The sequence below is a fragment of the Brassica napus genome, chromosome C9 (assembly GCF_020379485.1).
Source record: "Brassica napus cultivar Da-Ae chromosome C9, Da-Ae, whole genome shotgun sequence".
NCBI classification, from domain to species: domain Eukaryota; kingdom Viridiplantae; phylum Streptophyta; class Magnoliopsida; order Brassicales; family Brassicaceae; genus Brassica; species Brassica napus.
In genome coordinates this window covers 25,415,853-25,429,524 of record NC_063452.1, presented here as the reverse complement: position 1 = coordinate 25,429,524, position 13,672 = coordinate 25,415,853, and the positions used below count along the sequence as shown (strand labels likewise).

Below are 13,672 nucleotides of genomic sequence, written 5' to 3'. Positions count from 1 at the left end.
AATACACTAGATATGAAAAACCAAAGTGTGCGTGTGGACAAGAGAGACATGGACAATGATAGTTTGGATAGTGACGACGTAGACATGGAAATCGTGGACAACGTTATATAGAGGCTTGCTCCACTATATTTCAACATCCATTTTAATATATTTTGGTAATTAATTAATAAAACTCTTTGGACCAGCAATTTGTGGATACATAGTACATGTGTAAAACGATTCATGGATGAAAGACTAAAGATGGAAAAATCATAAACGATGAATTATAAACTAAAGATTTGCGGATATGTCTTTGTGGACAACAAATGCTAGACATGTTATATTGACAAAAAAAATAAAAATTTCGCTAACTAAATCTACATAACAACTAAAAATAAAGGGAAATTGCCACAAATACCACACTCATATTACTATTTTTCATGTCAACAACACTAATCACTTTTAATGAAAGGTAAAAGACACTTATACCCCTAGGGTTAACTAATGTATACTTAGGGTTTAGAGTTGAGGATGGGTACGATTTTTGGAAAGTGAAATTTAGGATTATAATAAATATACAAATAAATACTTTAAAAATTTTTAAAAATTTTAAAAAATAGTTTCGAACATAACTTTCGATTTTCAAAAAGAAAACTTTGTAAAAAATAAAAATAAAATTCGAAAAATAAAATTCAAAAAATATTTTTAGAAAAAGTTCGAATTTGAAAAATTATAATTCGAAAACATAAAAAAAAATATTTTTATTTTTTATTTATTTAAATAATGATTTATTATATATATATATATAGAACAAGGGTATAAGAGTCTTTTGCCACTTAATGAAGAATGTATTTTTGAAAATGTCTCTTTAGTGGTAAAAATGAAAAGTGGTACCAAGAAAGTGGTAAACATAAAATTTTTCCTGGAAATAAAGTAGAATATTGGTTCACATTTTTGAAAACAAAAGAAAACATAAACATGATAAATTTATTCATACCAAAGATTAAACTATTAAGCACGGCAAATTATACTATCAGAATCAACCAATGTTAAAAAATAAATAAAGTAGAATCAACCAATGTTTTCTAATTATACTTTTTCAAATTTGAACTTTTTTATAAAAACAATTTTGATTTTTTTTCAAAACTTTTTTTTAAAATCGAAAATTATGTTTTAAACTTTTTTTTTTTTTTTTAAATTATATTTTTTAAGTATTTATTTATATACTAGTGTTCGGTACCTCACTGAGTGCCGTCAAAAAAAAACAAATATTTTTAATTTTTTCTTTGAACACTAAAAAAAATTAGGGTGAATTAGAGGATAAGACCCATTTGAAGCCCAAATTAGAGATGTGATCATTGATTGACAGAAGGAGCCCAATACCCACCATTTTGGCTTCAATTAGATCCAAAAGCCCTCAGCCTATTTTGTAAGATAAACGGCGTCATGCAGTCCTTTCTGACAACCGAAGATATGCTCTGTGATTTCTTAGACTCATGTTCATGAGAGTAGGTCTGCAGCTATTTGAATTTTAACCACATGTTTACACGGGGGATTGTGCAACAAAGTGGATGATATGGAAGAGGTTGCCTCGGAAAGGTAAAAGGAAAACACAACTTCTCAGATATCTCTTAAATATATAGGTAGAGAGGAAATCAGATATTATCGGTTTGGGTTCCTTTTGCAGAAAAAAGAGAGAGAACGAGAGCTGTGACTTGAAGATCCGAAGATCATAGTTCGTTTGACAGAGATCGTTTTCTCTCTAATCAAAGGTTAGCTTGAGCTCTGTCCTCTGCAACATCTTAGCTTTGCGGCCTTATGATACAGAAATATGAAGACATGTATGTAGGTATAAACAATACAAATACTAATATATATGATTTCAATTCAGGGAAAACTTGGAGCAAATGGTTCAGCTCGTGCGACTGAGCTCAGGGAAGGTGGAGGTTCAACAGAAACCACATTGAGTCCAAATACGATGTCCAGCTGAAAGAGAACGAGAGCTACGGTTCGCTGGTAGCTACGGTAAAAGAAAAGTGCAGGCTTGAACAATTTCTCTTACCCACCGAGCATGTTCTTCTCACTTACGAGTTACCCGACTGGATGAAAGAAACGGATGAGTATACATCACCACCTTTGGAGATCAAGGACGACAGAGACGTGGAAGTTTTCATGGCTGTCCGTGTAGACTGTGTGTGGCTAGAGCTTTATGTATACTACGGCGATGCAGACGTTAGCCGTTACCGTCGTTTAACGGCTATGGAAGAGGGTCTGATTCTCATTGCGAACCCTAGGCCCGCTCAGCAACCATTAACACGCTGGAGAGGTATGTGTATAAGAATAATCGTGTCAGTAATTCGATTCAGTATCTGGTACAGCTTTCTGGTGAGTCTAAGTTAAATGTTAACAGTTAAACGAAAAAACAAATGTTACGTTTTTGCAGGTGCAGTGGAGAGAGGCTATTTATTAGCTAGCGAGGACGTGTTGATGGAGATATGCACTACAGAGGAGCTTCTGAAGCCAAAAAGACATTCAAAAGGCTCTAACACGAGAGCTGGAAGAGGATGATGGGTTCATTATTGGAAGTGATTCAGGTTCTTCAACAGACTCATCTCGACCGCCTGACACTGACGATGATCCTCCAGCTACAGGTGGCGTGATAATACTTAGAGAAGTGACCGATACTCTTAACAAAGGAGACTGTTCAATGGTAGACAAGGGGAAGGCAATCATGACACAAGACAGTATTTCTAGCGTGCGGAATATAGTGGGACAAGGAGAAGGAAACTCTTTAGGTGGCGGACTAGGACCAAACTCGGGTACACTGGCCTTAATGCTGGGTGAGTATTAAGAGTAGGAAGAGTAGTAAGAGTATATATTGTCATATGAATGAAATTATATAAGTTAAAAATTAACAGCCATAGTTCATAATTCGCAGGTACCGATGTTAATAACAGTGACCAATGCAGCGGCAGGGATACAGAAGCAGATTGTGATCTAAGCGTCATCAGAAATCTCGCCAGGGAACCAACGCAGATTAAAGTCCCACCGGTTGTAAGAGGAGTTCCATTTGAAGGAGACTCTGATGACTGCCAGATAATTGGTAGGCCGAATAATTACAGATATAAGAACAATTAGCATTTACTATAATGATTAGTTTACAATCAGTCTTTTAACAAATATAGTGACTTGTGGCTGATATGAAATATATTAAATTAAATTTCTTCAATATGGCAGAAGGGTCTGACTTGCAAGCGAAGGACCATCTTAGGGTTGGGCAAGTATTCGAGAATAAAGAGGCTTTCAAGCTCCATATGACACTTTACGCAATCGCTAACAAGTTCAGGTACCTGATAAAAAGATCAGAGTCGGGTAAAATTCTACTTGAATGTGTTAGAGCAATATGCGGGTGGCGAGTCTATGCAACCAAAATGGGAGGTTTCCCTAGGTTCGAGATAAGGACACTTGACCCACTTCACACCTGTTCAGTCGCCGACCGATGGGGCTTCAGTGATCGGAGGCATGATGAGAGAGCGCTACGGTGGTGGGAGTGGGACTGGTCCACGCCCGGGGGAAGTAAGAGAGCTAATGCGTACTGATCATAGGATCCCCATTACTTACTGGAAGGCATGGAAGTCCAGAGAGTCAGCAATAGGGCAAGGTTCTGGAAGCTCAGAGGCTGCTTATCAATGTCTGCCATCCTACTTGGAGAAAATTGCATCTGAGAACCCAGGTTCAACAGTTGCGTTGGAAACGGTTCCAGCCCCTGATGGAGAACAACGGTTCAAGTATCTCTTTCTCGCCTTGGGCGCAAGCATACAAGGATTTCCTTACATGAGGAAGGTGGTGATTATCGATGGCCGTCTGCTCATAGCAAGTGCTCAAGACGGGAACTTTCAAATTTTCCCAATTGGGTTTGGGATTGTAGACTCTGAGAACGATTAGTCTTGGACGTGGTTCTTCAGTAAGCTTCAAACCATGGTTCCAGACTCCTACGATCTGGTTTTCGTATCTGACCGCCACACATCCATCTACTCGGGGATACGCAGGGTAAAAGTTCTACGTCTAGATTCTTTATAATTCGCAAATGTTAACGTTTAACGAGATATGTGACTGTTACAAATGCAATATTTCGTAACCTTGTTAATTGTCTGTTACAAAGATTATTACAAGATACTATTTATATGCTATTCATTGAGTTATATGATAATATCCGTGGCTGATGGTGATATAACAAAAATATATTTCTAGGTTTATCCACAGTCGCAGCACTGCGCTTGCCTAATGCATCTCCAGCGAAATGTCCAAACCATTTTCAAGAAGAAACACCTTATGTACCTTATAGCCAGAGCAGCCAGAGCATTCCGTGTGGAAGACTTCTATACTCATTTCAATGAGATTAAGGTGATTGACATTTCCTGTGCCGACCACCTCATGGGCGAGATCTCACTTCGAGGGGTCTAACACTTAACAATGCCCTCTCCACAGCAAGAGAGTACCCTATCATTGGTCTGATCGAGTACATCAGAACAATGCTTATGGGTTGGTTCTCTAGTAGGCGCACTGCTGCTAACACAAATGGTAGCGCGTTAACTCCAAAGGTTGCTGCCATCGTGTCAAGGAACTTCACAGTGTCTATCGGATATGCAATCCGACACAATCATAAACGCGAAGTATGAGGTGCGTGATGATGGGGGTGTCTTCTACAGAGTGGATCTCGATAGAAAAACCTGTTCATGCAGGGAATTCGAGATGATAGCAATTCCTTGCACGCATGCTGTTGCAGGAGCAGTAAACGGGAAGCATGACGGCTAGGGAGTACACAACTGCGTACTGGGGCTTGGCTTACGCAGAGAGCATAAACCCGGTGAACCCATCCACATCTACCAACGAGCAGCCTGAGATGAAGCTTCTCCCACAAAACACCCGTAGGCCAGCAGGAAGACCCAGGAAGGCATGAATCCCATCAGCGGGTGAAATAAGGGTATATCACTTTTTTTAGCAGGAGTTATATATATATATAGTTGGTACAAAATTATTTACCTGATAATTCAATTATTGTTACAGAACACAGGAGTTTTCAAGAGGAGCAGGGCTTGTAGCAGGTGCGGCGGTAGTGATCACAACCGCGCGACCTGTAGAATGCCTATCTGATCACTTATCTATAAGTATTAGGAGTGGCAACGGATGGTAGGATGGTCTTTTGAAGGTCAGATCGGGGGCGACCTTGTCTTTATATGTTATATGCTAAACTTGTTCCCCTAATCTGTTCTCTAGTTGACAAATATGTAAGTACGACAAGAGAGTGGAATAATGTTGCACTCCACTGTAAGACTTGAACCTAAAATTATGATGTGCTAATGAAAAAAATAGCACTTCCATTAAATGTTGGTTGTTATATATATTTATATGTGAAATTATTATAATTATATATAGTAAACCTTAAGGTAATGGCATAAGGGTATATAATATTTGACAGATAATAAAACTCGTTGGTGGAAACAAGTTGTCTGATAAACAAATTAGTAACAAATCAAGCGAGTGATGGAAAAAAAGGCAGCTATAACATACAACTTTGCATGTTAAAAACGTTGGTAACGAATACAAAATAGTTTACCAAACAAATGCATTTGAGTATTGAAGAGAGCCAATAGGTGAGGAATGAAAACATAGGAGGGTAAAAAGTATAAATGGTTTTGTCGTTAGCTGTTAGTATATTGTGTATTCAGATAATTTTTGGGAATACAGATGTAAACAAAGTTGGATGAAAAATATATTTGGGACAAGTTCTTCAACAGTCAAATGAATGGGTGTCAATCGGATGAATAACTGGATAACTTGGGGAAAATTTCAATTACATGAAACTTTAACAGACAAAACATTTGATCATAGGACTTGTCCCAGTGACCGAAACTTTGACTACCTAAACGAGACTGAGATATACAGAACATGCTCACAACTAAAATCCATGAAAATTAACATATAATGTGATATCGTAAAACGAAAAAAGAAGTGACTAAATTTTTTGCAATAAACATATTCCTTAGCAAATAAAAAGAGTCATACATTAGTGCAGAGTCTCTGCGTTGAGATAAATTGTAGAATAAAGTTTACCAAATAAGACAAGAATTAATCCGAACAATAGTTTTTCCCCGGTAAAATATTGAAGACTAGACTGAGCCTCACTCATTGGTAGCGCTTTTCGTTATGGGTCTGAAAAACTTGACGAGAAGCTGCTTCGCAGTACCTGGCAGCACTCTGGGTGTTATGGTTTTGCAGGCATCAACGCCACCTTCTTTGTGAGCGTCAATGAGAAGCACAGTCATCACGGCAGCGTCGGTAGCGGATGCAACTTGTGGGATTCCTTTACACCTAGAAACGGTGAAAGCCTTCACGAGCGCGCTTGACTCGCCCTTGCTGCCTCCATAAGCGATGAACGGCAACATGTTTGCGACCGGAGTCAGCTCCTTCCTCATAAGACTATCGCTCATTAGAGCTGTGTTGCAGTCTAGCACATGAAGCACACCAGCCTTAAAATCCACGCAAGAACCAACCCAGTGCTGCTGGTCGATGTTAAACGGGAAATACAGCCTTCCTTTGAAACGAGGGGTGATGCAGCAGAGCGCGTCTCCGCTGAACTTGAACTTCAGTCGATCTTTCACAGACGTCTTCACAAACCTAGAATGGTGTGACATAAGGGTGGCGGAAAGGTTGGTTTCTGATACAATTACCGTGGTGTCATTCAGGGATGTTTGGATGTTAATGAACGCCATTAAAGAGTCCATAACCTGGCAAGAGAGGACAAAATGTCATTCACAAAAGATGATAATGTAATGGAATCCTTCGAAAATACCTTGGGGGCCATTTGGGTTGATCTAAGGGCGATATCAAGGAAATCAAACATGGGGACCGAGTGGTCCCTCCCTATATTGGTGGACCTGCGGATTTGAAAAGAGATAATATAATTTGATGTTGTTAAAAATAGTATTATCAGCTACCAACAGCTATATCGAATAAATGGTTACTTACTGCATCCCTGTAACCTGCTCAAGAACCCCCAAGTAGTGCTGTTCCAGATCTCTCATAAAGATCAGCCCACCCACAACAGTGGGGTCGCATTTAAAATCATCCAGCCCAGCGGGAGTAACACGAGATATCGTGCTTTTGCGGGGCGCTATGGGTGGCTCAGCTGGCCTGGAAGCCGGTAGAACATACTCCAGAGGTTTTGCATTAACAACAATTGTATTAGGTGCTGCCTGAGAAACTCCAACGCCAAGGGAGAATGATGGTTCATTGACCTAATCCAGACCAACCGATAAAGAGCTTAGAGTTACTAAGCACAACTTCCAAGCATTCACTAAACTACACTGCCATACAAAGGCAATAGAGAAAATATAAACGCCATTATTACCTCGCTTGGATGGGTTACCTGAGCATCTTCAGTCGAAACAGGATCTAAGACACCCGTCCTCCTGTCCTGTATGGGGTTTGCAGAAACGGCTGGGCCTTCTGTAATATCCAAATCTGGGAGCGGGAGCGTAGCGGGGGTGATATTTTCCAACGCCTGCAATTTGAATACATTATTAGAGAACAACTTCAGTAAGCAACGCTAAACAAAAAATTACCGGTTACCTCAGAAGTTACATGGGACTGCTGAATATAATTATAACCTTATTAATGGCATCGGCAGGTTCAACGTTTTGTGTGGTACCCTGTATAGGAATATGACCAGATAGTAGAGATCTGCTTTCAACGTTCCTGTCCGGCTGATTTTTTCCTATCTGAGTCACATTTTGGTTGGTATCGTGTGGTTTAACCGGTACATCGTTTCGAAGACGAGAGCAAACTGAGTTAATCACTGCATCCTGCATTGCAGCTATCTTGTCAGCAACAATGCCAGCAATCCTGGTCTCCAAGCCGAGGATCGGGTTAATAAATGTCTCCAACCGATTGATCCTCTCTTCCGGGTTCAGTCCCATGATCGCATTCTTCACCTGCAAATCAACCCTAGTAGTCACCCTTTCCACAATGCCGCTGATCTCTTCTTTCAATTGCGTGGACACCATATTGGCAATTAGATTGCTGGCGTCTAGGTCAGGAGTGTCACCCTCTGTGAATTCAGCGGAATCTTCCTTCTCGTTCTTCTCCTTCGACGCTTTAACCTTCCGCTTTTGGCTCCTCATACGTGTTAAGTCTGAAACGGTCAAACCTCCCTCAAACATCTTCTTCTAGAAACGGAAACAAGACGCGACAAGTTCCATCAAAGTATCAACCAGTGGATCTACAAGTTCATCAGGGCAGCCCAGGTCAGCCTCAAGATCCCACTCCTCATGTGGTGCATCAAGAATAGACCGACCACGCACCTAGCAATTAACAAGTAAAAATAAAATTACCGATATCTTGCATTCGAGGTCCATGGTCTTCGCATGAGCCGGAATTAGTACATACTTGGCATTGTTTGATGATTTTTCACATGTAGTTTGGTCTGATGCCTCTGCCTCGTTCTCCTTATCTTCACTATCTGATTCCTGTACTACAACTGGAGCATTAGGTGTCACTTCTTCCTTCAGTTCAGGCACCGATGCAATCATCACTAATTTGATAGCTTCTACAGCGCAAATGAGTCCTGCGCTAGAGCAAGTTCATCTTTCTTAAGAAGAGACGACATTAGCGCCTGGAAAGACACACGCCCCCAAGGATATGCCATGAATTCGTCTACATCACAAATCAACTCTACATGGTCAGGGTTGACCTTCGGCGTGTGAGAAGATGGTAACAGAACCGAGGTAACAATAGCGAGGCATGCAAACTTGATGCGTGTATCCCTGTCCTTCACCTTTTTGTTCTTGAGCATGTCCACAATCATCCCCACTGAGACCGACTTGAGCGACCCAAATAGCTCGTTTCTCATTAAGGGGTTTTTTCCTCTTGCGGCCTCTCGAATTAGGCAATCTCCCACAGTTAAGCCCAATGACAATTGCGAACTCTCTAAGAGAAATTCGAATCAGAGTACCGGCGAACAAAACCCAAAACTCATATTTTTTATTGGTCTTGAACCTCCTAGCCAGGAGAAAGTAACAGAATGCGCCAGAGAGTGGAGGATTATCATCATGGGAAATTACCTTGGAAAATGATGAATTTCTGAAAAATTCGACTTCATCTTCCGTGAGGGCTCTGAGAATCGTCTGAGTGATCTTCACTTTGTGATACGAGTTAACTCTATAGCCCGATGGTTCTTCACCGGCGGCGAAAATCCTCGGTGGAAGTTCCGGAGTCGACATACTGAAGGTTTGTTCTTCAGTTCCGATTGAATAATCGTGCTTTAGGTGATGGAGATTTGTGAAGTCTTGTGGGATGTATTTCAAAAAAATGAAAAATAGCAAACGGTATAAAAATTACGAAAGTGTGCCATTATAGAAAAGCAACCGTCGCGTGCTTTGAACTATTCTCCTACCATTATGTCCTTAATCAGCCTCACGCGCCTCTTATCAGTAGGAGTAGCTTCTCTCGGTAACTGAAATCCGACATGATCACAAGTCTATAATACAGACTTAAGGATCTCATTAGTTTGATAACGTAGGGGTTAAAACGTCTGCATTCATCGTCGGATTTAAGTATGGCACAAATCTAATTAATGATCGGTTTGGGTATATACGATCCAATTATCTCAAAAAATTAACCTTTATATAAAGAGAAATTCTTGGGTTCAACCACTACATTCACCGACCAATAGTGTTTGAGTATTTGATATTTGATATCTTTTAAAAAATGAAACAAAATTGAATTTCCAAATAAGATTATATTTTTAAAATAAAACAATAAAAATAAATAAAAATAGTTACAAAAAATAAATAAATAAATATTGATAAACTTTTAGCAAAATACTAAATCTTATACCCTAAATCCTAAACTCCAAACCCTAAATTATAAACCATAAATCTTGGATAAACCGTAAACCATTGGAAAATTTTAAACCCTAAATTATACATTAAAAACTAAATCTCAATAACACTAAACCCTAATCACTAAACCCTAAACCCTAATCACTAAACCCTAAACCCTTGGATAAACCCTGAACCCTTGGATAAATCATAAACTCTAAATCAAAAATATTTAAAATTAAACCGTAGAGTTTATGATTTATCCAAGGGTTCAGAGTTTACCCAAGGGTTTAGGGTTTACCCAAGGGTTTAGGGTTTAGTGATTAGGATTTAGGGTTTAGTGTTAGTAAAATTTAGTTTTTAATGTATGATTTAGGGTTTAAGATTTTCCAACGGTTTAGAGTTTATCCAAAGTTTAAGGTTTAACGTTTAGGGTTTAGGGTTTAGGATTTAGGGTATAGGGTTTAGTATTTCGCTGAAGATTTAACAATATTAATTTATTTATTTTTTGTAACTATTTTTATGTATTTTTATTATTTTATTTTAAAAATATAATCTAATTTGGATATTCAATTTTATTTCCTTTTTTAAAAGATATCAAATATCAAATATTCAAACACTATTGGTTGGTGAACCTAGAGGTAGTTTTATGTTTATCTTGTATCAAATGTACTTTTATGGGTCAAAAATGTACTAACACCACAAATATCATCTCCTAAATTCCTAGGTGTCAAGAGATGATAAAGAATATTAATATATATTTTTTTTTCTTAGTCATAAATTATGTATAACATATCTGAGAACTATAGCAGTTTACAGCAACAATAATTGAAAATACCTTTGTTTACAGTATTGCTTTACTCTGATCCACACAATCATTACCCATATGATATCTTCGTTTTTTTTTTTTTTCCGACTAAGTTCCGTTTATATTAAAAGATCAGTCATGACATTGTTATACAAAAATAGGGGACACATATGGAACACACTCCATGCATTATCAGACGTTAAAGATTTTTTGGCTAATAAATCAGCACATGAATTTGCAGATCTACTACGATACATAAACCTGATGTTATTGAAATGAGATTTCAAAGCCGAGATAGTCTTTAGATAATTCTCCAATCGCAGGTTAATGCTTGCAGTTTGTAAACATCTCGTGACTTGTATGTTATCTCCTTCGAAGATCACTTTCTTGTATCCCAATGAGTAAGCTGCTTGAATAGCCCAAATTAATGCAGTACATTCGCCTTCTTCTACTGTACTTCGACCTTCAAATCTACCCATTCCACAGTCAAGAACTCTACCAAATTTATTTCGAATAATCCAGCCCATTCCTGATTCTTGACGACCATGATGGTGAGAAACATCATAATTGCATTTAACCCAGTCTGCCGGTGGCAGTTGCCAAGACTTAAGAGCCTGATCAGTAGTAGTAATGCTGGTACATCCTGTTGGTGTTGTAGGAATCTGATTAAATCGATGCCAATCTACTAGATCATCAGTTACCTTTGAGTGAAGGCCACCTGGGGACCATACTTTAGAATTGAAGATTAGTTCATTCCTACATTTCCATAGTCGCCATAAGTTCCATATCGGTCTTGAACGCAACAGAGGATCAAGTTGTCTATTCTGGGTAATACAAAGAAGGTCCCTGAACTTATCTTTCATGGAAATGGATAGATCCAGAATCTTTGTACAAGGAAAACCAGAGAGACGCCAAACAGATTGAGCAAATGGGCAGTGAAAAAATAAATGTTCTGGTGTTTCATCAATATTACAACACCGAACACATGAAGGATCAACATTGATATGCCGCCGCCGAAGTGTAGATTTGATAGCCAAGGCGCCAGAAAAAAGACGCCACAGAAAAAGTTTTAGCTTTGGCTGTGTTTCAGTCTTCCATATTTGTTTCGCTATGTCTGGGTGAGAAGCTAGCGGGGGAGAAACTTCTGGTAAATTTTCTGATGTTCCAATAGTAGAATAATATCCTGACTTGACTGAATAGTTACCATCCTTCGTGTGGCTCCATATTTTTGTGTCCTCCGGTTGAAGTCCTGAAAGGAATTGTTGTTGAATCAAGTAATGGTCTTGTTGTTCAATCAGGTCAGAAATAATTTCATTGTCCCACTGATTTGTTTCTGGATTGATCAAGGTATTGACTGTCAAGGTGGGGTTTGTATATGGAAGTAGTACCGGAGCTCGGGGAGGCTTCGTAGGTAGCCAGTTGTCAGAAAGTAATGTAGTCAGTTCATTCCCAATATTAGTTTGCATACCTTGGTTCAGTAATTCTCTTCCATACATTAGTTATTTCCATCCATACGAAGGCTGATATCCCAGCTTAGCATTCCAAATAGATGATCTAGGAAAATACCGGTGCTTAAAAAATCTATAAATAAGACTTTGTGGACGTCTTGAGATCTTCCAGAGTTGATTTGCCAAGAGAGCCTGGTTAAATAATCGTAGATCACGAAATCCTAACCCTCCATTAGATTTTGAAATTGCCATCTTTTTCCAAGAAATGTAGGACATTTTGCGTTTTCCATTTTTGGTACCCCACCAAAAACCAGATAAGATACTATCAATTTCAGCACAAAGGCTAGCTGGTAATTGGAAAACGTTCATAGAAAACACAGGCATGGATTGAGCGACGGTTTTGATTAGAATCTCCTTCCCAGCTTGGTTTAGAAAACGTGTCTCCCAACCTGTGACCTTTTTGAGAACATTATCACGTATGTATTGTAACTCTTTACGTGTGTTACGGCTCAATCTTTCTGGTAGTCCTAAATACTTGCCACCTCCGCCAATGGTATTAATTTTCAAAATATTCGTAATAGCTTCGCGCGTATGAGGAAAAACCTTGTTTCCAAAGGTAATAGTAGATTTGTCTAGGTTGACTAGTTGACCGGAGGCATCTTCATACTCCTTGAAGACTTTATAGAGGTGTTGAGTACTCTGGATATCAGCTTTGATGAAAAATAGTGAATCATCAGCAAAAAGGAGATGAGACATAGGTGGTCCTCCAATACTTAATCGTAACGGTGTGATCTCTCGGTTCTGGACAGATAAGGTAATCATCTGAGAGAGGACATCTGCGCAGATAATAAATAGGTACGGGGACAATGGATCGCCTTGTCGAATTCCGCGAGTAGGGTATATTGTTCCATACGGGCTACCATTAACCTTAACAGAGAAAGAGACCGTTGTTACGGAAGTCATAACCAATGTGATCCATTTTTCTGAGAAACCTTTCTTCCTAAGAACTTCCTCTAGGAAGCCCCATTCAATACGATCATATGCTTTACTGATGTCCGTTTTAACAGCTATGTAGTTCTTTGCGCAACGATCCCGGCTCTTCAATGAGTGAAAGGCTTCGTTAGCGAGGAGTATGTTGTCGGAGATATGACGATCCGGTATATACGCTGCTTGATTCTCTGTTACTATGCTTGGAAGTATGGATTTGAGCCTCCTAACCAGAATTTTTGAAATAACCTTATAAATCACATTACACAATGCAATTGGTCGGAAATCTTTCATAGTTGAAGGAGGGTTCACTTTAGGTATAAGACACAAGTTAGTGTGGTTAAAACCGTCCGGAAACTCTCCTGAATCGAAAAAATGTTGCACTACTCGCACTATAGAAGAGCCTACAATCTCCCAATATTCTTGATAAAAACTAGCAGTGAAACTGTCTGGACCAGGAGCACGGGTACCTCCAATGGCGGAGAGACTTTCCTTGACTTCCTCAGCTGTGATATCCTTGATCAAATTGTCATTCATCTCAGGCGTAATGACTGAATGTATAGAATGTA

At 39.0% G+C, this 13,672-nt stretch overlaps 1 protein-coding gene and 1 long non-coding RNA gene across 5 annotated transcripts; one reads left to right on the top strand and one right to left on the bottom strand.

The window, feature by feature from the left end:
* Positions 1-1,420: 1,420 nt before the first annotated feature.
* On the top strand, positions 1,421-5,381 carry LOC111209355. Its single transcript, XR_007328649.1, has 8 exons — positions 1,421-1,578; positions 1,667-1,751; positions 1,871-2,305; positions 2,423-2,819; positions 2,918-3,082; positions 3,217-4,029; positions 4,231-4,963; positions 5,047-5,381. It is a non-coding gene; the product is annotated as an uncharacterized LOC111209355 (long non-coding RNA).
* A 594-nt stretch (positions 5,382-5,975) lies between these two features.
* On the bottom strand, positions 5,976-9,629 carry LOC111209337. Of its 4 annotated transcripts, none has more exons than XM_022709137.2 (6): positions 8,373-9,616; positions 7,650-8,342; positions 7,391-7,543; positions 7,009-7,277; positions 6,833-6,917; positions 5,976-6,767 (listed from the first exon to the last, which is right to left on the bottom strand). In XM_022709137.2, exons 2-6 carry the CDS (start codon positions 8,199-8,201, stop codon positions 6,162-6,164), a joined length of 1,665 nt encoding a protein of 554 aa, XP_022564858.2. In that variant the 5' UTR covers positions 8,202-8,342; positions 8,373-9,616; the 3' UTR covers positions 5,976-6,161. The 4 variants fall into 4 exon arrangements, with proteins under 4 accessions (XP_022564858.2, XP_022564859.2, XP_022564860.2 ...); XM_022709138.2 differs by having other exon boundaries at positions 7,650-8,260; XM_022709139.2 differs by having other exon boundaries at positions 8,428-9,616.
* Between the last annotated feature and the right edge of the window lie 4,043 nt (positions 9,630-13,672).

What these genes read in the sequence shown, in the direction of transcription:
- LOC111209337 (XM_022709137.2), bottom strand. Translation starts at nt 8,201, where the DNA reads ATGTTTGAGGGAGGTTTGACCGTTTCAGACTTAACACGTATGAGGAGC. An exon ending in AGGTAACCCATCCAAGCGAG is followed by an intron (nt 7,278 to 7,390) that starts GTAATAATGGCG and finishes GGTCTGGATTAG; the next exon opens with GTCAATGAACCATCATTCTC. An exon ending in GAGCAGGTTACAGGGATGCA is followed by an intron (nt 6,918 to 7,008) that starts GTAAGTAACCAT and finishes TCAAATCCGCAG; the next exon opens with GTCCACCAATATAGGGAGGG.